The 22,377-nt window shown below is 61.8% G+C and overlaps 2 protein-coding genes across 3 annotated transcripts; one reads left to right on the forward strand and one right to left on the reverse strand.

The window, feature by feature from the left end:
- Positions 1–680: 680 nt before the first annotated feature.
- Positions 681–3,339, reverse strand: LAMTOR2 (late endosomal/lysosomal adaptor, MAPK and MTOR activator 2). Its single transcript, XM_032317780.1, has 4 exons — positions 3,227–3,339; positions 2,863–3,025; positions 1,062–1,151; positions 681–875 (listed from the first exon to the last, which is right to left on the reverse strand). The coding sequence occupies exons 1-4, from the start codon at positions 3,292–3,294 to the stop codon at positions 819–821; spliced, it is 378 nt and encodes a 125-aa protein (XP_032173671.1). The 5' UTR covers positions 3,295–3,339; the 3' UTR covers positions 681–818.
- UBQLN4 (ubiquilin 4) lies at positions 3,268–18,885 on the forward strand. 2 transcript variants are annotated; one of them, XM_032317776.1, is made up of 11 exons: positions 3,268–3,811; positions 5,755–5,906; positions 6,478–6,695; positions 7,286–7,548; positions 8,891–9,049; positions 13,713–13,938; positions 14,925–15,064; positions 15,468–15,551; positions 15,672–15,787; positions 15,962–16,148; positions 17,390–18,885. In XM_032317776.1, exons 1-11 carry the CDS (start codon positions 3,293–3,295, stop codon positions 17,540–17,542), a joined length of 2,217 nt encoding a protein of 738 aa, XP_032173667.1. In that variant the 5' UTR covers positions 3,268–3,292; the 3' UTR covers positions 17,543–18,885. The 2 variants fall into 2 exon arrangements, with proteins under 2 accessions (XP_032173667.1, XP_032173668.1); XM_032317777.1 differs by lacking the exon at positions 3,268–3,811 and adding an exon at positions 4,213–4,380.
- Positions 18,886–22,377: the final 3,492 nt, after the last annotated feature.

Here is a 22,377-nt window from a genome sequence, read left to right on the forward strand (position 1 = left end):
AGGAGCAGCACTGTGGACACGGCATCTTCCGCCCCTCCTGACAGCCCAGGGCCTGGGATGGGCCATGTTCCTCACCCAGGGTGGGGCTGAGACTCACAACCTACCCCCCCCCCCCCCCCCGCCGGTCCCTTCCCATGGCGCCCGGCTAGGGGCTAGTAGCACCCTGTCCGGACCCGCTGTAAGCACCCAGGCTAGGGGGAGACCTGCCGCAGAGACAGACGGGCGGACTCAGGTGGCTGAGCGCAGCACAGGATCTGGAGATGGAAGGCTCCTGAGAGGCCTTGGACACTCCCTCCCCAGGACCTGTGGTCCAACCTGCCTGCAAAGGGCTTCAAGATCTGGAGGGTCTGTGTGAGTGTGGGGCCTTGGTAGGCGTGCACACTCTTCCAACCCTAAGAGCAGAAAAGCCATCCCCCACCCCCCCCAGCTTGGGACTAAACGACGCTGGCCTTACAGGGCCCTATATTCTTGCTGTCCAGGACAACCACCACCAGCCCCCTAGCAGCGCGCTGCTCCTCCGAGGTCACTCCCAAACGTTTGCCCGACAGGGAGTGGAACTTCCGGAAGCTCAGAGGCAGGGCTGAGCTGTCAGAGGGCAAGGTGCCAGGCAGGTTCTCCGGAGCATGCTCGCTCCGTCCCACCTCCCTGGGCTCCCCAGGGTCAAGAAAGCAGTCAGCACGCAAGATAGGAGTTCAAGTTTATTCTTGGAAAAAGCAAAGTCTCGCTCTCCCCTCCACCACCCAGAAAGGGCTCCATGGGGGCCCTGCCCCTCCACACGGTCATTGTTCTTTTCCGAGCCCAGCTTCAGCCGAGGCCCACTAGGAGGCGGCCACTTGGGTTAGGGGTTCCTCCAGGTACCGCACCAAGGCCTGGGCCTGCAAGAAGGGAGAAGTCAGGCCGGCCCGGGGTCCGCTGCTGGACTCCCGCTGCTGAGCACCCCTCCCCGCCCCGCTCCTGGGAGCTGGCCCACAGCGGACTCCAGGAAGGTGGGGGGCTGGGAGTGGGCCGTGAAGAGCACAAAGGCTGGGCCCACAGGCCCAGAGGGATGGGCATATACACACCTTGGCCTTGAGCATTCCGAAGCCCACTGTCTCCTTGGCATACATACACAGCAGAAGGTTGGCCACCCGGGTGATGGCGACACGGCCCTCCTGGTGGGGGTGACATTGAGGAATGGGAAGTTCTGCTTGGCACCCTTAGCCCTCGCTTTTCCCCAGGGCCCCTCTTCAGAGAGCCTATCATCTTCCTCCCATGCCCTGGGCATGGCAAGGCTTCAGACGAGGGGCTCTGGCCGCAGCCCTGGACGTGGGGTCCTGAGCTCAGACTCCAGGATCAGCACAGCCCCTGCTAACTGACCTCCCCTAGGAAGCTCCACCTCACAGACCTTGGTTTCCCTTCCCATGACTCCCGTGTCCTCCCCGCTGGTGAGGGTGCTAGTACACAGGACGGAGTTTTGAAACTGGCCAGGGCTGTCCAGATGGGTGACGTCATGATTACGGGTCCGCCCCAAAGACCCCGGAAGGAACATGCAAGCATAGAGTTTTCTTTTCCCAAGGTAAAGCTTTTCGAATTGCAGGTCTGACTCTAGGGTTCGATCAGTTAAGGGGGTGGGTCGGCATGGAAAAGAGTAACGGAGCACGCTGCGTGTTTGTCTTAGTTGAGGGGTGTGGGCTCGGACTTCACAGGTACTTCTTACGGCTGGGGTGCAGATAAGACACTGGAAAGCTACGGCCCTACAGCACCAATTCGAGGGTAGGCAGCACGCAGGAGTCATCAGCAGAGCGGAAATGGCATCCTTGGTTGGATATGGGGTGAGGACGAGGCAGGGGGCCCCAGGACAGTGGAAATCCTTTGGGAGGAGTTCACTCCGGGCCTTTTCAATTTGGTTCAGCACACTTCCACTGGGCATCTGCTGTGCGCTGGGGCCCAGGGGCAGCACTCCCTGCCTCTCTGGCCTCCCTCCTACTCACCTCCCCCATTCCCAGGCCACTTGAGCTACATCAATCTTGTTGATCCTCGACCAGACATTAGTGCACCTCAGGGCCTTTGCACCTGCTGTTCTGTCAGAACTGTTCTTCCCCTAGAGGGCCGGGCGGCTGCCCAACTTCCTTTGGATCTTTAATGAACTATCTTTTCAGTGAGACTGTCTTGAATACGTGCCCTCCTCACTTCCGTTTCGCGTAGCATTTCCGGTATCTTACATCCTAGTGTTCTGACTCACATACATATTTTGTAACACACATAAAACCCTGGGCTGCCGTGAGATATCAAGGCCGCAGTTTGGGTCCTGTTTGCTCCTCTCTCCCTAGTGCTCGCGAATACTGCAGGGACCTCAACATCAACATCTGTTGGCTGAACAAAAGAAGGTGCGTGAGACAGTTTCCGGGAAATTCACAGTCTAATGGCCACTTCCCCTTTCTGGACTGCAGCTCCTTCTTCTGTAAACTGCAGGGACGGGCCTAGGGTCTGGAGATTCTGCTGTGCTTCCATGAGCCTGTGGCTCTGGGGTAAGGACACTGCCCAGTTTACATCCTTTTGCATGACCTTCACAAGCCAGTGTGTATGCGCTCCCCGCTGCGTCAGGGAGGCGGTAAGGAAGTTCAGAGAGCTTCCCAGACACACGCAGGGCTCCGGGACTGACCAGCGGCCAGCAGAGACCAGAGGCCCAGGCAGACACTGGGACCCCGGCTCCCTGCTCACCACCGCAGGCTGTCTGGGGTCCTGCCTACCACAGAGCTGCAGACCAGCTCTCAGTAGCCCTGGGAGATCCTGTCCCTGCCCCTCCAACCATCCAGGCTGGGAGCGAGGGCGCCCCACGGGGATCCCCTCGGGGGACAGAGGGGGCGGCTCTGTTCTCCATACCATGCAGTCCATGAGGATGAATTTGAGATTGTCTTCGTTAAACGCTTGGTTCCCGTTGCGGTCGTAGGCAGCCCAGATGTTGCTGGCGATGGCCGCGGTGACCCGGGCGTCCGTGTCCCCGTAGCCGGAGTAGGCCAGCAGGGATCCCTCGTTATTCAGCAGCCTGGCGGGCGGCGGTAAGCGACAGGGACGCGCTCGGGCGGCGAGGACAACGCCTGCGCTCTCGCCCCACCTCCCGCCGGGGCGCGTCCAGAAAGCAGGGTCCGGGCGGAGCGCGGTGCTCCCCGCGGGCCGCGGCCGCTCTGCCCCGGCCCTCCCCGAGCCCCGTCCCCAGCTCCCCTCCGCGCCCGCCGGCCGCACTCACAGCGTGCTCTGGACACCGCCGGTGTTGGCCTGGCTTAGCACCTGGGTCAGAGCCTTGGGACGCAGCATGCCTGCGGCTCCCAGGCCCGGGCCTCCGCGCCAGGCCCCGCGCTGCCTCCCGCGGGCCCCCGCGGGCACCTCCCTGAGCTCCCGGCCGCTCCGCAACGCCGCGCGACCCGGAGGTCCCGGCCCGACTCCCGGGAGGCGACGCAACGCCGCCCCGCCGCGGGGGGCGCCGGGAGTTGTAGTTCCGCGGGGCCTCGCGGCGCACCCTGGGAACTGTAGTTCGCCTTTCCCCGGGGACCACGCGGTTGTTGGGGGGAAAAGAGCGGGAGCGAACGGACGGGGACAGGACCGGAAGGTCCCGTCCCCCCACCCCGGGGGGAGAAGCGTCAGCATGCCCGCTTCACAGTCCACGACCAGAAACCGAAAGGGCAACCCCAGTCTTTGTCAGGCACACGTCCGGTCACTGTCCCGAGCGGTTCCCTACGTCACGCACGGCCCCGTGAGCCGGGCCGAGGCTCCGAAAGGCCCCTTAGTAGACTCGCGCGGGCCACGGCCTCCGGGGACGTGGTCGGTCCTAGAGGTGAGCCCTGGGCGCACGTCCAGACGCGGCCCAGCCCAGCCTCCGGGACGGGAGAGGCCCGGGGCGGCGCGGCGGCGACAGGGACACGGCGCTTTGTCCCGGAGCGGCCGTCACCGCGGAGGCTGCGGGCCCGGGCGGGCGGCCGGCTGTCTCGGGGAGCCCGCGCCGCCCCGCCGCGCCCCGCCGCGCCCCGCCCCGTCCCGCCCCGTCCCGCCCCGCCGCGCCGCGCCCCGGCTGCAGTGCCCCCACCAGGCCGCCCGGGGCGCTGTGGGCGCGGCGGGTCCCGAGGGCTGCGCGGCCGCGGGGAGGGGAGGGCAGGGCAGGGGAGGGCGGAGGGCGGAGGGGCGGAGGGGCGGAGGCCGGAGCGGAGCCGGCCGGGCGGCGGGGCGGGGGGGGAGGAGGAGGAGGAGGAGGAGGAGCCGGGACGGGCTGGCGGGCGGCCGGGTGGCGGCGGCGGCGGCATGGCGGAGCCGAGCGGGGCCGAGGCCAGGCCCCCCATTCGGGTCACCGTCAAGACCCCCAAGGACAAGGAGGAAATTGTGATCTGCGATCGAGCCTCCGTCAAGGAGGTAGTGCGCGCGGCGAGGGCGGCGGCGGAGGGCCTGCGGGGAGAGCGGCGGCTCCGAGGCGGCGGGCGGGGAGGGCGGGGGCCCCGCGGGCTCTCGGAGGGGCGGCGGGGCAGGAGCGCGGCTGCGGGCGTCCCGCGCGGGAGCTGGGGGAGCGCGGCGCGTGCGGCGGACGCCAGGCCGGGGCTCGCCTTGTGGCCTGGGCTGGGGGCGTGGCGGAGAGCGGGGAGGGGGCGCCTCGCTCCGCGGAGGGCAAGGGCGCGCGGGCTGAGGGCAGCGTGCGCCCCGAGGACAGGTCGGGGGGTCGGGGGGCCGCGGCCGGCCGGCCCCGGGCTCGGCGCTGCGCCGGGGGAGCGGGCGGGGGGCGGCCCCGGCTGCCAGGGCGCGGGGCGCTGGGGGAGCGCTTCCCTCGGTGCTCGTCCGTCCACCGCCTCACGCTGAGGGGGTTCCAGCGGGCCCTCGGCCGCTCCGGGGCTTGCGGGGAGCCGTAGGTGCTCAGTGGAAGCGCGGCGGTTGAGTGAGTGAGGGGACACGGCCCGTGTCCGCCGCCCCCCCGCCCCGTGGCTGCTCCAGGATTTGTCACAGGCGGGGCGTGAGGTGGGCCGTCGGGTTGGACGGAGGGAGCAGGCAGCGGCCTCGCGGAGCAAGTGCACTCCGGACGGAGAGGGTCCCGTTTGGGCTGGTTTGGTTGTTTCTGGGGGGGAGCTGATAGATCCGGGCGGTCTGACCCTCCCAAGCCAGTCTCCGGGGCCATCACTGCCCCCTCCCCTGCCGAGAATGCCCAGTGCCCGCCTGCGGCAGAGCTCCGCTGGGAATCAGCTTAGCTCAGAGCCCTGTGTTGGGTCCAGAGCCAGGGCTTCGGTGTCAGGGCCGCCCAGGGTGAGTTACCTAACTGTGCTGATCCCCAGTTTCCTCATCCTGAAAGTGGACGTGGAACTTCTTATCTGTCTCACAGGACAGAGACTCGCTGCTGTGAGATCACCGGGGTCTGGGTGCGGTGATGGGCGCAGGAAGGCTGGACGGCAGGGGAACCCGGAGTCTAGAACCGAGGGCTGGAGGGAGGCAGGCCTGGGTCCAAGCCTGCCGAAGGAGTTGGGACAGAGACACGGGCACAGCGCCGTGGTCCCCAGGGGCTGGGGGGAAGGGGCAGAGGAGGGAGGCAGAGGGAACTGGCTGGGCCTTCTAGGGCACACGACCCTGGGGTTAAGCTGAGACAGAAGCCTGTCCCTGGTCGTCTCTTCGGTTAACAAGGGAGTTGCTCGTGGCCGCTTGGTGGATGGGGCCTTGACTGCGGAGGGGACTCCGCAGATCAGAGGCAGGGTCCCTGCGGGTGGAACCCAGGGGAGCCGAGCCGTGACCTCTGCCTCTTGACCACAGTTCAAAGAGGAGATCTCCAGGAGGTTTAAGGCTCAGCAGGATCAGCTGGTCCTGATCTTCGCAGGCAAGATCCTCAAGGACGGGGACACCCTGAGCCAGCACGGCATCAAGGACGGGCTCACTGTCCACCTGGTCATCAAGACCCCGCAGAAGTAAGTCCAGGGCGCCCGGGGGGCAGTCGGTGAAGCATCTGCCTTCTGCTCGGGTCGTGACCCAGGGTCCTGGGATCAGTCCCAAATCGGGCTGCCTGCTTGGTGGGGAGCCTGCTTCTTCGGCCTCTCACCCTGCTCATTCTCTCTCTCTCTCTCTCTCTCTCAAATAAATGAATAAATAAATAAAATAAAACAAAAGAAGAAATAAGTCCCCAAGAGGAGCAGATGCCGCTGCTGACTGGGCTTCCCCATCCAGGCCTCACTCTCACCTGTGGCTCCCCTGAACCCGGAGGGCCATGCAGACACCCAGGAAGGCGGCTCCCAGAGGGATTGCCAGGCAGCCCTGGGGTCTCCCCTGCAGGGGAAAGGAAGCTCACCTCCCTCTCCCCAGTGCCCCAAGGCAGATAGGCGGTACCAGTTCCTCCCTCATGATCCCCACCCCCTGCCCCCAGCACCACCCACCACCGCCTCAGGGTGGCTTCCGAGGCGGCTAAGGTTAGGGCAGGAGATGCACGGAAAGGAGCTCCTGTCTCCCCTTGCCTGTTCATCTCAGCTAGGACTTTGTCCTCAGGGCTCAAGACCCGGCTGCTGGCGCTGGGTCCTCCCCCTCTACTCCGGACCCTGCCTCCGCGCCGTCTACCACGCCCGCCTCGCCCGCCACCCCCGCCCAGCCGTCCACCTCTGGCAGTGCAGCTTCAGACGCCAGCAGCGGCAGCCGGAGGAGCAGTGGGGGGGGGCCCTCCCCGGGGGCTGGGGAGGGACCCCCCAGTGCTGCCGCGTCCATACTCTGTAAGCCCTCAGGGAGTTCTCTGTCCTGTCCGGGGCCCGGGAGTCAGGGAGAGCCAGGAGGAGGCAGGAATGTGGTCCCTGCTCCCAGGCTGATGGGCCCAGGGCCCCCTGGGCCTGCGGTTCCAGACACTGGGACTTGGGAGGAGCTGGGGCAGAAACTGGCCTCCCGGGGCCTCTCGGAGGAGGGGAGCGTGGATGAGCCTTAAGAGGGAGGGACGCAATGCAGCTAGGGGTGTGGAGCACGGCGGGTGAGGCTTTCGGGGCGGGGACGAGGGCGTCCAGCAGCCGCTGGTTGGGGGATGTTTGTTGTCCATGTGGCAGCCCCCGCAGGGCACCGTCTCTGTGCTGTGCCCAGTGCTCAGCCTGTGCCACCAGCGAGGTCTGAGGTCTCTGTCTAGGAGGGCAGTGGAGTGGGGTGGGGGTGCGGGGGTGCGGGGGTGGGGAGGATGGAGGGACCGGCAGGGGAGAGGCAGGGGAGAGAGGAGAAGCCGAGCAGCTGGTCCTGGAGCCCCGAGCATGTGGCCGCCCTGGCTGTGGCCCGGTGGGGGCGGGGTCTCGCGGCCGCTGGTGACCCCGGCCCCTCCCCACAGCTGGCTTCGGGGGCCTCCTGGGCCTGGGCAGCCTGGGCCTGGGCTCTGCCAACTTTATGGAGCTGCAGCAGCAGATGCAGAGGCAGCTGATGTCCAACCCCGAGATGCTGTCGCAGATCATGGAGAACCCGCTGGTCCAGGACATGATGTCCAACCCCGACCTCATGCGCCACATGATCATGGCGAACCCGCAGATGCAGCAGCTCATGGAACGGAACCCCGAGATCAGCCACATGCTCAACAACCCCGAGCTCATGAGGCAGGTACGTGGGGGGCACGGCGGGGGTGGGGCTGCCTCGTCTTGCCCGGGCTCATGCGCGCGCATGTACATATACCCCCCCGCCCCCCGCCCCCCGCCCCAGGCACCCGTGTTGTGGACCCTGCAGCTGGAGGCCTCGCTTTCCGGGAACATCCGGTCTCCGAGGCGAGTGGGCCAAGCGGGCTTGTGGTTATGGTGCCGAGCGGTGGGTGCCATCGGAGAGGCACCCGCAGGAGCTCCCAGGAGCCTGGACGGGGCTCCCAGCCCTGCCCTGGAGCTCAGGGGAGGCTTCTGGAGAAGGTGTCCCCAGAGCTGAGACCCAGAGGAGGAGAAAGAGCGCACCCAGGGCTGAGGGACAGCAGGTGTGAGGGCAGGAGGGCACTTGTGGAGCCCTGGGGCTCGGCAGGGCTGGTGGCAGCCGGAGACCCTGCAGACGCAGTGTCGCGTTGGCCTTTGGGAGCTGCGGCTCCCCGCCCAGCGCAGCGAGGGACGAGGACAGATGCTGGCAGCAGGGCTGTGGGCACCGGGGCTGCGTTCACCAGGAGAGAAATTCCTTCAGAGCGAGGATTTGAAGGTGTTTTCTTCGCCGTCTAGAGCAGTGCCTGGTGCGCGGAAGTCCCCAGGCAAACACTGAATGCGGGCGGGAGTCACAGGACCAGGAGTCAGGGTCCCAGCGTGGACATAAAGGTGTCACAGAGGCAGGTGCGGAGCGGGCTTGGGAGTAAGGACAGGAAGGCATCCCCGGTCCTTGGGGACAAGAAGGCACAGTGTGCGGTTACCTGCGTCACGGACTGCTTGTCTCCTGGTCGACACTGACATGGGCAGCCCTTAACTGACACTGAGCCTTGCTGGCTCCAGAGAGAAGCCCCCATCTTCGGGTTTCGTGTGGTCTGGCCAGCCAGAAACCCCAGGCCGGTGTGAGAGTGTGGGGAGCGCTGTCCTGGCTTGAACGCCTTCCCTCCCCGACTCGTAGTCATCGTCAGGAACCACAGTCGGTCTCGGGCAGACAGACCTGCCTGGCCCGGAAACCTGGTTCTGCCACTCCCTGGCTCCATGTCCCCAGTGAATCTCAGCCGGTTTCCTCATCTGCAGAATAGGGACAGGAATGTCTCCTTGGGACGAGTGTTGTGGGGATGCCATGACTTTGGTCGTGTACATGGCTGTGCCTGGTGTCTGTATGCAGTAGGTGCTCAGTTGATTTCTTCTGCTGCCTCTTCCTCCTTCTCGTGTCCTTTCTTACTTGGTTTGCCCGTCTGATGCAGGACCCCCTCTGCAGCGCCCACCCTCTTCCAGGCTTGGTACGTCCCTGGTGCTAGGATTCTTCCTGTCTCTCCCTTCCCCACCAGACCATGGAGCTTGCTCGGAACCCAGCCATGATGCAGGAAATGATGCGGAACCAGGATCGGGCCCTGAGCAACCTGGAGAGCATCCCCGGGGGGTATAACGCCCTCCGCCGCATGTACACAGACATCCAAGAGCCGATGTTCAGTGCTGCCCGGGAACAGGTGGGGCTGGGGGCCGGGCTGGGGGAGGGCTGCTGGGGCTCAGGAGTCCCTCCCCCGACCCACGCAAGCCTGGGGTGATGTCTGCTCCCCTCTTCTGCTCCAGCTCTCCGGGAGTGGGCCTGGGCTTGAAGCACTTCTGCAGCAGAGGCAGGGATGGTCCAGCCTGGTGAGGGGCCGAGGCAGTGGGGCAGCCAGTAGCAGAATCCCCTGGGGATGCTGGGCGGGCGTGGCATCCGGGGATCCGACTGTCTCGTGCACCAGGGGCTCAGAGGTCGTGAGGCAGAGTTGGAGTGGGACAGCCGAGCCCAGCACATGCGTCTCCTGTGTGGCCCACGGGTCCTCTGTGTCAGCATCACCCTGGGGGCTTGTCAGAAAGGAGCTTCCTGGACCCTTCTTTGAGCTCTTCATTGGTTCAGTCTCTGGGATCAGGCTTGGGAAGATGTGCTTTCGAAAGTGCCTTAAGAATTATTCCAAGTGCAGAAAAAGTATAGAAAAAACACAGCGTTCTTTTGTGTCCATGCTGCCCTAACGTGCTGACGTGTGTAGCTTCATAAGAGCTTTGGCTCTTTTTTTAAGTTTAATTTATGCTAAATATGTTATACATTTATACACTTCCCCGTTCTGAAGTTACACAAAGTAAACCAAAGGGGTCCTTCTATTTCCATGTCCGGGCCACCTCTTGTCCACCCCAGAGGCATCTGATGTTAGTATTTTTTAGTTTCCTGGACGTGTTTAGTGTTTGCGAATAAGATGTTCCAGATAGAATCGCAGCCTCCAGGTACCCCTGCTCCATTTTACCCTTTTCCGTCTCTAGAGCGAACTGGCTCCGAGAAGTCGGGCTGTTTATCATTTTCCTTCTTTTATGGCCTGTGTTTGTAGCCATGAATAACCCACAGCACTGATCTGCATGTTTTTAAACCTCACAGAAGTGGTATCTTGCTGTTCGTATCATTTTTAACTTGCTTTTTCAAAACGTTTAAAAAATGTCTTTCTGGAGAGTAATACAACTTTGGAAAGGTACCCCTGTTGTAAGTGTGTGTCTTGATGGAGTTTCACACACTGAACACCCCCCAGCCCCTGCCCGACCCTGTGCCCAGGTGGGATGGTGGGGTCCCACGTTATCTTTTCCTGGGGGAAGAGAAAAGCCCCAGCTCCTTGTGGTTCACAGTAACCCAACAGATTCCCTTGTCCACGCCGCCTCCGGCCTGCAGCACGTCTCCAGAGATCAGTGTGTGTCTTGCTGACTGTCCAGGGTTCCACTGGTCGGTCTGTCCCTACAGTGATACCACATTGTCTTCACTAAGTCTGGGTTCCCCCGTAGAGTAAACCCCCCGCCTTAGTCTCCAACGTCTTCTTGGTTAATCTTGGCATCGCTCTTTCAAATTTAGAAAGTGCGTATAGGGATCAGTTAGGAGTCTTTTAAACAAATTTCTTCTTTTTTTTTTTTTTTTTTTAAAGAATAAGCTTTTTGGGGGGTACCTGGGTGGCTCATTGGGTTAAAGCCTTTGCCTTCGGCTCAGGTCATAATCCCAGGGTTCTGGGATCGAGCCCCACATCAGGCTCTCAGCTAGGCAGGGAGCCTGCTTCCTCCTCTCTCTCTGCCTGTCTCTCTGCTTACTTGTGATCTCTGTCAAATAAGTAAATAAAATCTTAAAAAAAGAATAACCATTTTTCTTTGTAAAAGATTTTATTTATTTATTTGACATACAGAGATCACAAATAGGCAGAGAAGCAGGTAGAGAGAGAGGAGGAAGCAGGCTTCCTGCCTAGCTGAGAGCCTGATGTGGGGCTCGATCCCAGGACCCTGGGATCATGACCTGAGCCAAAGGCAGAGACTTAACCTTAACACACGGAGCCACCCAGGTGCCCCCATTATCTGCTTTTTCTTTCTTTTTTTTTTTTTAAAAGAAGATTTTATTCATTTATTTGACAGAGATCACAAGTAGGCAGATAGAGAGAGAAAGAGAGGAGGAAGCAGGTTCTCCGCTGAGCAGAGAGCCCGACGTGGGACTTGATCTCAGGACCCTGAGATCATGACCTGAGCTGAAGGCAGAGGCTTAACCACTGAGCCACCCAGACGCCCCCATTATCTGCTTTCTAAAAGAAGAATTTATTTATTTATTTATTTATTTATTTATTTATTTATTTGACGGAGAGGGAACATAAGCAGGGGGAGTTGGAGAAGCAGCTTCCCCAGAACAGGGAGTCCGATGCAGGGTTCGATCCCAGGACCCAGGGATCATGACCCGAGCCAAAGGCAGAGGCTTTAACCCACTGAGCCACCCAGGTGCCCTGAAACAAATTTCTTCTTAAGATTTTTCTTATTTACTTGAGAGAGAGAGAGCACGAGAGGGAGGAGGGTCAGAGGGAAGCAGGCTCCCCACCTAGCAAGGAGCCTGATGCAGGACTTGATCCCAGGACCTCGGGATCCTGACCTGAGCTGAAGGCAGATACTTAACCGACTGAGCCACCCAGGCGTCCCTTAAAGAATTTATTTTTCAGAATTTATTTTTTATTTTTTTTTTAGATTTTATTTATTTATTTGACAGAGAGCGATCACGAGTAGGCAGAGAGGCAGGCAGAGAGAGAGAGGAGGAAGCAGGCTCCCCGCTGAGCAGAGAGCCCGATGCGGGACTTGATCCCAGGACCCTGAGATCATGACCTGAGCAGAAGGCAGCAGCTTAACCCACTGAGCCACCCAGGCGCCCAAAGAATTTATTTTAATAAAAAGTTATATAAAGTAAAAAAGGAACTTATTTATTTGAAATTACATGTAAGTAGTTAATTTAAAATGTTCATAAAAGTAATGTGTGCACATGGTTCAAAAAAACCCGGTAGCTGAGAAAGGTTCCCGGCAAGCACTCTGGCTCGCTCTGACGCACGCCAGGCTGCAGGAACCCCCCGGGGAAGAGCCGAGAGCTGGTGTCCGCAAACCAGGCTTCGGGCGCTCACCCCCGTTCCTAGTGGTGCGGGCGAGTCCTTTCCTTCCTGAGACTTAGCTTCCGCGTCTGCAGACTGGAGGCAATGCAGCAGAGCAGAGGTTCTTGATCCTTGGGGCCTTGGACCACCTTAGACGGTTAGGAACCGCTGGGGACCCAAAGAGCTTCTGTTTCTGTGGGTTAGAGCTGTCCCTCTTCACCGCATCTGAATTACACCTGGGAAATGCAAGGAAGGTGTAGTAATTGGTTTTAAAATAAGAGGAAATGCACTACACATTAACATAGATGGCATAATCTTCTAAAAAAATAACTTCGTTTTCCTAAACGAAGGAAACGTGAGCGGAGCGTGGCCTTGCTTTAACGTTTGCCGACGTCTTTAAGGTCTTTAAGGTCTGGCTTTACCGCCGGCTGGACTCCCAGCCGGGCTTCGGCATTCGGGCTCTTGCCATGTCCCATGTCACGGAGCCTCTGGAAAAGGCCACTGAGCAGTCAGGAAGACAACAAAAGGGAAGAAAAGCAAACAACCCCCCAGAACTATACAAAGCTGTGGACCGGCCCCAGGACCACACTTTGAGAGCTGGTGTATCGGAGGGCTGCTGTAAACGTTAGAATAAATGTGCCAGGTGCAGAGTAGGTGCTCCGTAAATGGCGCTCTTACTGCTGGAGGGAGGTTGGAAAGGGGTTTGGTCGCCAAAGCGTACCGGAACCCAGCCATGGTGGGTGTGGGGCACCAGGACAGGACGGCAGAAGCAGGGACAGAGCCTCGGGGTCGTGCGTGGGCCTGGGCCCATTGTCAGCAGTCATCTGGTCAGACGGGGGAGGCGTGGCTCAGGGCTGGGGTCCTGGTGAGCTCTGCTCCCCATAACCCACTTTGAATAAGCAGGAAGCCCCACGGCGAGGAGGGCCTGCCATTGTTCAGTGCCTCCTGCTTAGGTGCGGCCCACCCAGACCCTCCGGAGAGGGAGCCTGAGCGGGAGCATAGGGTGCGGATAGCCCTGCACAGGGCTTTCCCAGGTGCAGTGGGCCCGGAGGGAAGGACTCCCAGGGCTGCCTTAGGCAGCGCACCATCTGATGGGGTGCAGACCCCTGGGCAGTGTCACAGCGGGGAACCTGGTGCAGAGGACCTGTTTAGCTGAAGGAGGCCGAGGAGGAGGAAGCAGCGGGGTGGGGGTGGGGGGCGTGCTCAGCCAGAGGTGGGCTTGTGGCCCTCGGGGGATGGAAAGCCATTTAGGGTCCCGGTGGGGGGGGGTGCGGATTCTGGGGAGTGGGTGCTGGAGCAAGATGGCTGGAAAAGGGGAAGCCTGGAGGCCGATCTGGGCTGAGCTTGAGGCCGCTCCCATCAAGCCAACAATTCTGTCAGGGGAAGGTGCAAAGAGGAGCCTGTTTCTGCCCCTTGAGCGCCAAGGAAGACAGACCCATGGTTTTGCAACGGGAAGCGTGTGTGTGGAGTCCCACGGGGCGCAGAGGAGACTAGAAACCAAAAGTTGAGAGGCACCGGGACGGACGGGAAGTTTCCAGTTATCTGTTGTGGCCCGGGTCGCCGGCACTGGCCAGCTCCTACGCTGTGGGATGAGGGGTAGCTGCCCATTGTGAGCTGCCCTCGGGGGTCTCAGGCCCCTGTCCCTTTTCCAGGGAGGGGAGGCTGTAGGAGAGAGGAGGCAGGGGCCTGGCCCTAAGCCCTGGATTGTTTCGGTCCTTAACCCAGAGCCTTTCCCTCCTCCCAGTTTGGCAACAACCCCTTCTCTTCGCTGGCCGGGAACTCCGACAGCTCGTGCTCCCAGCCTCTGCGGACTGAGAACCGAGAACCCCTCCCGAACCCCTGGAGCCCCTCACCCCCCACCTCCCAGGCCCCCGGGTCCGGGGGGGAGGGCACCGGAGGATCGGGGACCAGCCAGGTGCACCCGACAGTCTCGAACCCGTTTGGGATCAATGCGGCTAGCCTGGGGTCAGGTAGGTCCTGGGGGGGGAAGGAGTTTAATGGGGTCATCAGGGTGGTCCCTGTGCCCCAGGACTGAATGGGGCTCACACTGCCCCAGAATATGAAGACAGGTGAGACTATTGAAGCCACGGAGGGGCTCTGCGGCCTCAGAGGACGTGGGGTGGTGTGTGCTGTGTCTCCTGTCCCTGGGAGCAGCCTGAGTGGTGGCTCACCTCCGAAGTTCTTGCAGCCCCTAATGGAGCTGTCCAGCGTCACTGGGTCGGACTGGGGAGGAGCTTGCGGGGGAGGACTCGGCACACGTGGGGCAGGCAGGTGTGAGGCTGGGGGAGAGGGATGTGCAGAGCTGCACGGAAGGGGGGGTTACGCACTGCACAACTGTTGGGGATGCCCCATGTATCTGGACTATGACTTTACGTATGAGCCTGGGGGTATCTTTGGTAGATGCCCTGATTTCTCTGTGCCCCAGGCCAGGGGTGGGCAGGTACCTTGATCTGAAAGTCCCTTTCCCTCCATATGCTTCATTTCCCTTGTTTGTAAAATCAGGGGTTTGAACCTGATCCACTGCTTTAAAATTGTACTCCAGTCCTGGGGTACCTGGGCCAACCCCGGGAGAAGGAAGGACCCAGTGGGAGGGGCTCCAGCCATCCTGCCGGGCTCTGAGCAGACCGTTGGCCTACTTGGTTTTGGAATGAGATGTGGTTTGAGGAAAGGCTTCCGGCACGAAGACAAGCCTGCAGACCGCAAGTCTAGGTGACCTCTGACTGACCCTTTCCAACCCTGACGTCGAGCCTGGGGCAGGAGCAATTGGGGGACACGAATGAGAGAGACCCAGTTTCCAACCGGGAAGAGGGACCCGCGCCCCTATACTTGGGGGCCTGTGTTAGCGCTGCCCTCTGAGCCGTGTCGCCGGGCAGCATTACAAGGAGGGGGTGGAAGGGCGGCACCCGGGTTCCACCTGGACCCTTGTTCTCCTGCTGCCTTTTCTTCCGTGTGCCAGGGGTGTTCAACAGCCCAGAGATGCAGGCCCTCCTCCAGCAGATCTCTGAGAACCCCCAGCTGATGCAGAACGTCATCTCGGCCCCCTACATGCGCGGCATGATGCAGACGCTGGCCCAGAACCCCGACTTCGCTGCTCAGGTATGCAGCTGCCCTGAGGGGTGCGCTGGGGGCAGTGGCTCGCGCTGGGCAGCTCGGTCCCGAGTCAGCCGCGGGGCGTGGGTCTCAGGCCCACACGGAAGCTCCGGGTTAGTTGGCTTGCCAGCGGTCTCGGCAGTGGCCCCTTCCTCCCGGAGCTGTGCAGGCTCCGGGAGTTCTTAGCGGTGCCCAGAACGGGCGTGGTGCCGCGGGCACCGTGAACTGGCCGTCGCTGCCATCAGCGCCCAGCGTGGGGTGAGCGCCTGGGCTCGCCGCCCGGAGTGTGCCTCCAGGGTGCCCTGAGACCCGCGCTGCCCACAGTGGTCAGGCTGCGGAGGGAGACCGGGGCTGTGGGGACTCTTGGGGCGGACGGGCCCAGCCTCCCCTGCTGCCTTCACCCCTGCAGATGATGGTGAATGTGCCGCTCTTTGCGGGGAACCCCCAGCTCCAGGAGCAGCTCCGCCTGCAGCTCCCCGTCTTCCTCCAGCAGGTGCGTGAGGCCCTGAGTGTGGGCTTGGAGGGCGGGGCAGAGCTCTGGCCTCGGGGCGCAGGGGGCCTCCGAGTCCATCAGGCTACCTCCCATGGCCTTCCTGTGACTGTTTCCCACCAGATGCAGAACCCGGAGTCCCTGTCTGTCCTCACCAACCCCCGCGCCATGCAGGCCCTGCTGCAGATCCAGCAGGGCCTGCAGACCCTGCAGACCGAGGCCCCTGGGCTGGTTCCCAGGTGAGGGGCACCCTGGGGGGCAGCAAGGTTCGGCTCCTCCTCCCTTCCCCCTCCCCTGGCGGCCTCACAGCCCCGTGGTCTGCTCTCCTGTTCCCACCTCTCCCCCTCCGGACCTCACGTGCCCGCCCCGATCGCAGAGGCTGTCTCCCACCTCTTGGTCTCTCCTGCCTGCAGCCTTGGCTCCTTCGGGATGTCCCGGACCCCAGCCCCCCCAGCAGGCAGCAACACCGGCTCTGCACCCGAGGCCCCCACCTCTTCGCCTGCGCCCCCTGCCACATCTTCTCCAGCGGGGGCCCCCAGCGCTCAGCAGCATCTCGTGCAACAGATGGTCCAGCTGTTGGCTGGGGGAGGGGGCTCACAGGTATGGGGAGTGGGGCTGCGCTGGGGGGCGGGGCCGCAGGATGGAGACAGCCGAGCATCTGCAGTCAGCCGGCCCGGCCCTCAGGCTCTAGTTGGCCACCCGCCGGCCTCGGGTGGGTTGCTGCCTTCCCCGTGTTCAGTTCCTGCTGCTATGACACGGGGCTCAGACTAGTGACCGTCCCTGCGGGCTGCCACGCACCGTTCTGAGCACCTTCTGTGGGAGGGCGCATTTGTTCCATGTTCTCCCAGACACGAGAGGGGAAACAGAGGCCCAGAGAGGCCAGGTGGCTTGCTCAGGGTCACACAGCCAGTAAGTCGGTGACAGAGCCGAGATTCCGACCGAGGCACGCCGGTTCCCGAGTATGAACGTCAGCCGCCGTGTCCCAGCGCTGGTGCTGCCATCAGGGGGCTCTCAGGGTCTGCAGCCTCCTCCAGCACAGAGGCTGGGGAGGAAGCTTCTGGGGGACGAGGTCACTAGAGTCCTGGAATGCCAAGTCAAGGCCTGGGCATCGGCTGGGGAGTCAGGTTGACCCCGGGCGAGGCCCTTCTTTTTCTGGCCTCCGTACCTCCCCTGGGAAAAGCCTTTCAGCAGAACCGTCAGCGGGCCCAGCTCCATAGGAGGCTCTGTGCTGCAGAGCCCGCGGAAGGCTGGCGCCCAGAGTCCCTGGGGCCCAGCCTGCGGCGGGGGACGGCACAGAACCGCCAAAGGTTCTCGCACATTTCCTGTGGGGGTGCCACTGTCCCGTCAGAGGCCGGTGGGCTCCCAGGTCAAGATCTAGACTCCGCCCGCCTCTGTGTCCCGCAGGGAAGCACTTCTGGGTGTTTACAGGAGGGTCCAACATGAAAAGTCTTCGCTTTTGTAAATGCGTGTATTTGTCGATTGGCTGAGCAAAACCCAACGGGTTCTTTCTCGCCCGGGCCCTTCTCCGGCCTCTTCCCTGGCAGAGTGTGGACGCGGCCGGGGTTGGCTGCGTTTGGCTTCCAGAACCCCGCTAACGTGTCCCTAGCGCTGAGGGGAAGCAGTCAGGACCGTGGGCTGAGGAGCTGGACGTGAGCCACGCCCCACCTTCTGTCCCACGGTCGTTTAGTGGCCTGGGTGCGGGCTCCTTGGCCCCTGTTGGCCGATCACCCCGCCCTGCCCACTGGTTGACCCTGAGGACATGCGAGATGACTTCCTGCTCCCCCTCCCTTGGCCCCGGGGGGTGGGTCCTGTGTGCCCCTCACGAGGCCTGTCCCCTCCAGGTGCAGACACCAGAAGTGCGGTTCCAGCAGCAGCTCGAACAGCTCAACTCCATGGGCTTCATCAATCGCGAGGCCAACCTACAGGCCCTCATTGCCACGGGAGGGGACGTCAATGCAGCCATCGAGAGACTCCTGGGCTCGCAGCTCTCCTAACCGCGCGCCTGTGCTCCTGCCTCTCCCCTCCCCGGGCGCCAGCCCCCGCCCTCTGTGCCTGCCGCCCCATCGCTCCCCGTCCTCTCCAGAAAGGAGGTTGGCCTCAGGGCCGCGGCCTGGCCCCGGAGCTCTGACGATTCTGGTTTCACTTGCACATCTCCCACGGAGTCTTCTGTACAGGTCCTGCAGGGTTGTGCGGGCTGCTTTCACAGTGTCCCGGCCCAGGCCCCGCTCCCGGCCCCGCTGCAGGGCCCCTCGTGCAGCCTGCAGACGCCCCGGGGGTGGGGCAGGGATGGGGTCTTCCGCAGGGCCCACAGGAGCTTGTATCGATGCTCGCGGAGACTCCCCCTGCCTCTGCCCCCTCCTCCCACCGGCAGCCTGGCCCGAGCCAGGGTCGCACGCTCGGAGGGAGGAGCAGGTGCACAGGCTCTTGGCCTCCTCACCCCCCTCCTGGCCCCCTCATCCAGACTTTGTTGGGATGTCCCAAGAGAGGAAGCAGCCTGTCCTCCCTGCCTGAAGGGGGAGGCGACCGCCCTCGCTGTACAAGGAGCGAATGAGCCCCGGACCAGCCCCGTGGAGATCCGTTGGAGGAAGGGAAGGGGGAAGGACTGAATCAACGGCTCAGAAGTTGGACTTGACACTTGGGGACAGAAGCCCTGCAGCTGCTTTAGGAGGGAGAGTGCGGGCTCAGGCCGGGCAGAGAAGGCCTCGAGATGCTAACAGAGCTGGAGCTGGAGGAAGGGGTTGCTCCCGCCCCCGGGGCCAGGACCCACCAGTGTCCCCGCGTACCGCTGGTTGGAACCCCCCTCGAAAGACGTGAAGGGGTTGGGGTCCCGGCAGTGGGGGTGTGTGCGCGTGTAAGCGAGTTGCACAGGGGGTGTTTGTTCCGTTCCGCGCTCTCCCACCAGAGAGAAGGGGGCAGAGGGCCGGTCTCGGGCGGGAGCACAAACAGTCCACAGAGCTAGGCCCCTCGGGCCCCTCGTGCTGCGTCCCCAAGGGTAGTGTGGCCGCCCCTCCCCCTTGTGGGAGGGGGTCGGTACAGGAGGCTCCCCCACGCCCCCACGTCCTTGGCCTTTGGAATCTTCACTGTTTGCTTCCAGGCCAGAAAGTTCTATTTGAGGAAGGAAGGGAAGGGACAGGGCGCAGTCATGCCTCTGATCTGGAATTGGACGTGGCTCTCGGAGCGCCGGGAAGGCTCGTGCACAGCTTAGCGCGTGGAAGCAGGGTCTCCTCCAGGTGGGCAAGGGTCCCAAGCAGTCCAGAGAGGATGGCTGTGTGGCTTCCCCTCCCTCCCCAACGTCCACACTGGCCTTTGTAAATAAATGACGTGGTCTTTGATGTCACCGTGTCTCGGAATCTTGTTTTCTGGGGGCGAGGAGGCTCGCCGAAAGCAGCTTGGTTCCAGGATTTTTACCAGGCGGGACCTGGTGGGAGTGGCTCTTGGGTCCAGTCCACCGAGACGCTGAGCGTTGAAGGTGCGGGGAGAACTGCGGGGCACAGCCGGTCCCCAACCCCTCCGGGCTGAGGGAGGCGCAGAAAGGTCCTTCCTGCCGACCGATGCGTTGGCAAGACTAGCTCCCCTCACCTTGGACAACAGGCAAAACACCAGGGAGCCTCGCCGCCCGGACCTTCTCCAAGTGACCTTTAGGGGCTTCTGGTCTTGAGCTCCGAGACCAGGCGGGGCTGGCTTGTCCCGCCGCTCGTGCCAGCTAAGGAAAGTCGAGTGCTGATGGTGTCCCGTGCACGAGGTTACGGACTAGGCCACAGTGTGACACGAGGGAGCCGTGCGTGGGAGCCCCGCTTCAGGTAACGTGGGCTACACGTCCCTCGCCAGCACTTTAACTACAGGGTTTGGGGTTTTTGTTTTAAGATTTAAATTTATTTGACAGAGCAAGAGACCACAAGCAGGGGGAGTGGGAGCGGGAGAAGCAGGCTCCGCACTGAGCAGGGAGCCCGATGCGGGGCTGGATCCGAGGACCCTGAGATCATGACCTGAGCCGAAGGCAGACGCTTAGCGATGGAGCCACCCAGGCACCCGTCACTACTGGGTGAAAAAATAACTGAAAAAGCGTCAAAGGGCCACCGAGAACCGGTGGGGGCACTGCGGGGAGGGGGAAGGCCACTGCCCTGCAGGAGCCCTGCCTCGGACCCTGCGGCTGCTGCCCATGGGGAACACGACGGAGGGGCCGCGCTGTGCTTTGAGAGCCTGGAAGGACAGGAGCCGGGGGAACAGCAGGCCGGCGTCCCCGGGTGCGTGGCAGCAGCAGCAGAAATCTCCAGAACGTACTGTCAACCGTGTAAAAGTGAACGATGCACCAGTGAGGACAAGGTGCTGCCCGTGAGGCCAAGCGGGAACGAGGGACAACGGACGGACCCACGGCGACTCCAGCACCTGGGCTTACAGATGAGCACAGCTGCTTAGGGTCGCAAGATAAAGACCCAACCTGGAAGTTCCGGCGAGACTGGAAACTACCAAACCAGACAACGTCCCGGTGGCAGAAGGACCAAGTGGAGAGGTGAGCAGGGCGTGGAAGCCACGGGAGCAGGGCGTCCGTGGACGGGCACACTAGCCAATGCCACGCAGCTGCGCTGGGAGCTGGTGCAGACGGCCAGGCCACGAGGATGGGCACGGGCTCCACTGCACGTCTAGGTCACATCACAGTGACAGAACTGATGAAAACCACAATTTACAGATTCAGGAAACCCAGTGAGTTACAACAGACTTGCATTCTGCAAATAGGTCAAAAGCAGCGAGAGAACGAGGGCCGACGAGCCCGAGAGGGACCGGGCCCAGCACCGCTGTGTCCACAGCCACATGGGAGCCTGGTGGGTGGGCCAGCCACCTCCAGGTCCTCAACAAGATTTTTTTTTAAAAGATTTTTATTTATTTGACAGACAGAGATCACAAGCAGGCAGAGAGAGGGGGAGGAAGCAGGCTCCCCCCTGAGCAGAGAGCCCAATGCGGGGCTCGATCCCAGGACCCTGAGATCATGATCAGAGCTGAAGACAGAGGCTTTAACCCACTGAGCCACCCAGGCACCCCTCAATAAGATTTTTAATTTATTATTAGGTAGAGACCACAAGCAGGGTTGGAGGGGCAGAGGAGAGGAAGAAGCAGGCCTCCCGCTAAGCAGAGAGCCTGGTGCAGGACTCCATCCCAGGACCCTGGGATCACGACCGGAGCTGGAGGCAGATGCTTCACTGGTTGGGGCTCCCAGGCGCCCCCAGGATGGATGTTTTCTCGCTCAGCAAACAGAAGCACAATGTGTTCCTGCCAAACGACTGGAGGGAGAAAATAAAGTGAGGGCTCTGAGGCAGGACAAGAAGGAAACACCATGTCAAGAAATCTGGGAGCTTTCCCAGCACGGCGGAGCCATCATGCATGGTCCTGCCCCGGTGGATATGTGACACCGCCGGCACGTTTACCAAGACCCATAAAACCTTCCAGCAGAGGACCCTAGGATATGCAAACGAGAAACATGTCATCTAGGAGGTCAGGGGACACCAGGACAGGATGAGGAATGTAACCAGAGGCTCAAGCCATGTCATAAATGGATGAAATCAACTCCCCGAGGAGGGGCGTCAGCTGCGGACCCAGAAACTCAGAAATGAGTGGCATCTGTGAAAACAGCGGCAAGGAAGCCTAGCACTGGGCTTGGGGCGACACGCATCCCTCGGATGTCTTGTTAACAAGCCTGGTCTAGCCCACGGGGATAGACCTAAGTAAATGCTGGATCCCTGGGGCGTGCGGTGCTCCCCGGGGAAGCGGGAGTCTACAGACAAGTGAGGGGCTGAGTCTAGAAGGACCTGAGTCGTCCTGGATTAGAGGTGAGACACCAGCACGTACTCATGTTTAGCTTAATGCAGCCGCAGAGGCAAACGCCCGGGGAACATGAGTTGGCACCGCCTGCGTCCTGGCTCTCCGTGGCAAGGGGGCCGAGGAGGTGCGACACGTGGGGGCGTCTTGGGCACCTGGCTGCCAGGCCTTAGTCTCTGACACCATCCTCCAGGGAAGTCCCCCAGGTCTCCCTGAGGAACGGCCAATGCCGGGACAGGGCACCTGCTAGATGAGCGGGGAGCACACCGGGGGGACCGGCAGACCCCCAGCGACCAGGGTGTGGCAGGTGACACGGGAGCCCCTGGAAGGCCTCCCAGTGGCGGCATAGAATTGAAACCCAGAGTGCAAAGTATGCCCATGAATCTACTGATGCACATCAATAATGGATCAAAAAATAGGCGAAGAGAGACAAATGTGTGCAGGAGAAGTTCCCAACAGCGTATGGCAATCTTCCGCCTAAAGGAGGTCGAGCAGATCTGCCCGCTCCTCAGGTGTGGGCTGTACAGGCCTCCCTTCCAAAGCAGGGAAAGGGCACGGCCGGGTGACTTTAGAGAGGGGACGCGACCTCAGCACGGGGGTGGAGGTCAACAAGAAATCACGCCGATAGCATGTGCTCATGACAGGAGGCGATGCAATCAGCATCTGACCTCAGTTCTCTTCCCCCGAAACTCCTATCTCCCGTCCAGTCACGAGGAAAACACCGCGCTGTCCCGTCTGCGTCCTCCTCGGAACCGTCAAGGTCATCGGAAACAAGGAGAGTCTGAGGAACTGTCACGGTCGTGAGGAGCCTAAGGAGACGCGACCATCAAAGGTGACGGAGCATCCGGGGTGGGCGCCCCAGAGAAGACATCGGCTGAAAACTAGAGAAATCTGAGTGAAGTACAGATGTTAGTTAATAACAACGCATGAGCCACGCGGCCGCCTTAACACCCGTGACAGTGAAGGGTGACCGTAGGTGGGGGAACCGGGCCCAGGGTCTGTAGGAACCCTCTTTGCT

This window comes from Mustela erminea, chromosome 17 (genome assembly GCF_009829155.1).
Source record: "Mustela erminea isolate mMusErm1 chromosome 17, mMusErm1.Pri, whole genome shotgun sequence".
Taxonomy (NCBI): Eukaryota; Metazoa; Chordata; class Mammalia; order Carnivora; family Mustelidae; genus Mustela; species Mustela erminea.

Excerpts from the sequence above, each read along its gene's own strand:
- UBQLN4 (XM_032317776.1), top strand. The coding sequence starts at position 3,293 with ATGCCTGCGGCTCCCAGGCCCGGGCCTCCGCGCCAGGCCCCGCGCTGC. Across the intron at positions 3,812-5,754 it reads GGACGTGGTCGGTCCTAGAG|TTCAAAGAGGAGATCTCCAG; the intron begins GTGAGCCCTGGG and ends TCTTGACCACAG. Across the intron at positions 6,696-7,285 it reads TGCTGCCGCGTCCATACTCT|CTGGCTTCGGGGGCCTCCTG; the intron begins GTAAGCCCTCAG and ends CCCTCCCCACAG.
- LAMTOR2 (XM_032317780.1), bottom strand. The coding sequence starts at position 3,294 with ATGCTGCGTCCCAAGGCTCTGACCCAGGTGCTAAGCCAGGCCAACACC. Across the intron at positions 3,026-3,226 it reads GGCGGTGTCCAGAGCACGCT|GCTGCTGAATAACGAGGGAT; the intron begins GTGAGTGCGGCC and ends GCCGCCCGCCAG. Across the intron at positions 1,152-2,862 it reads TCATCCTCATGGACTGCATG|GAGGGCCGTGTCGCCATCAC; the intron begins GTATGGAGAACA and ends CACCCCCACCAG.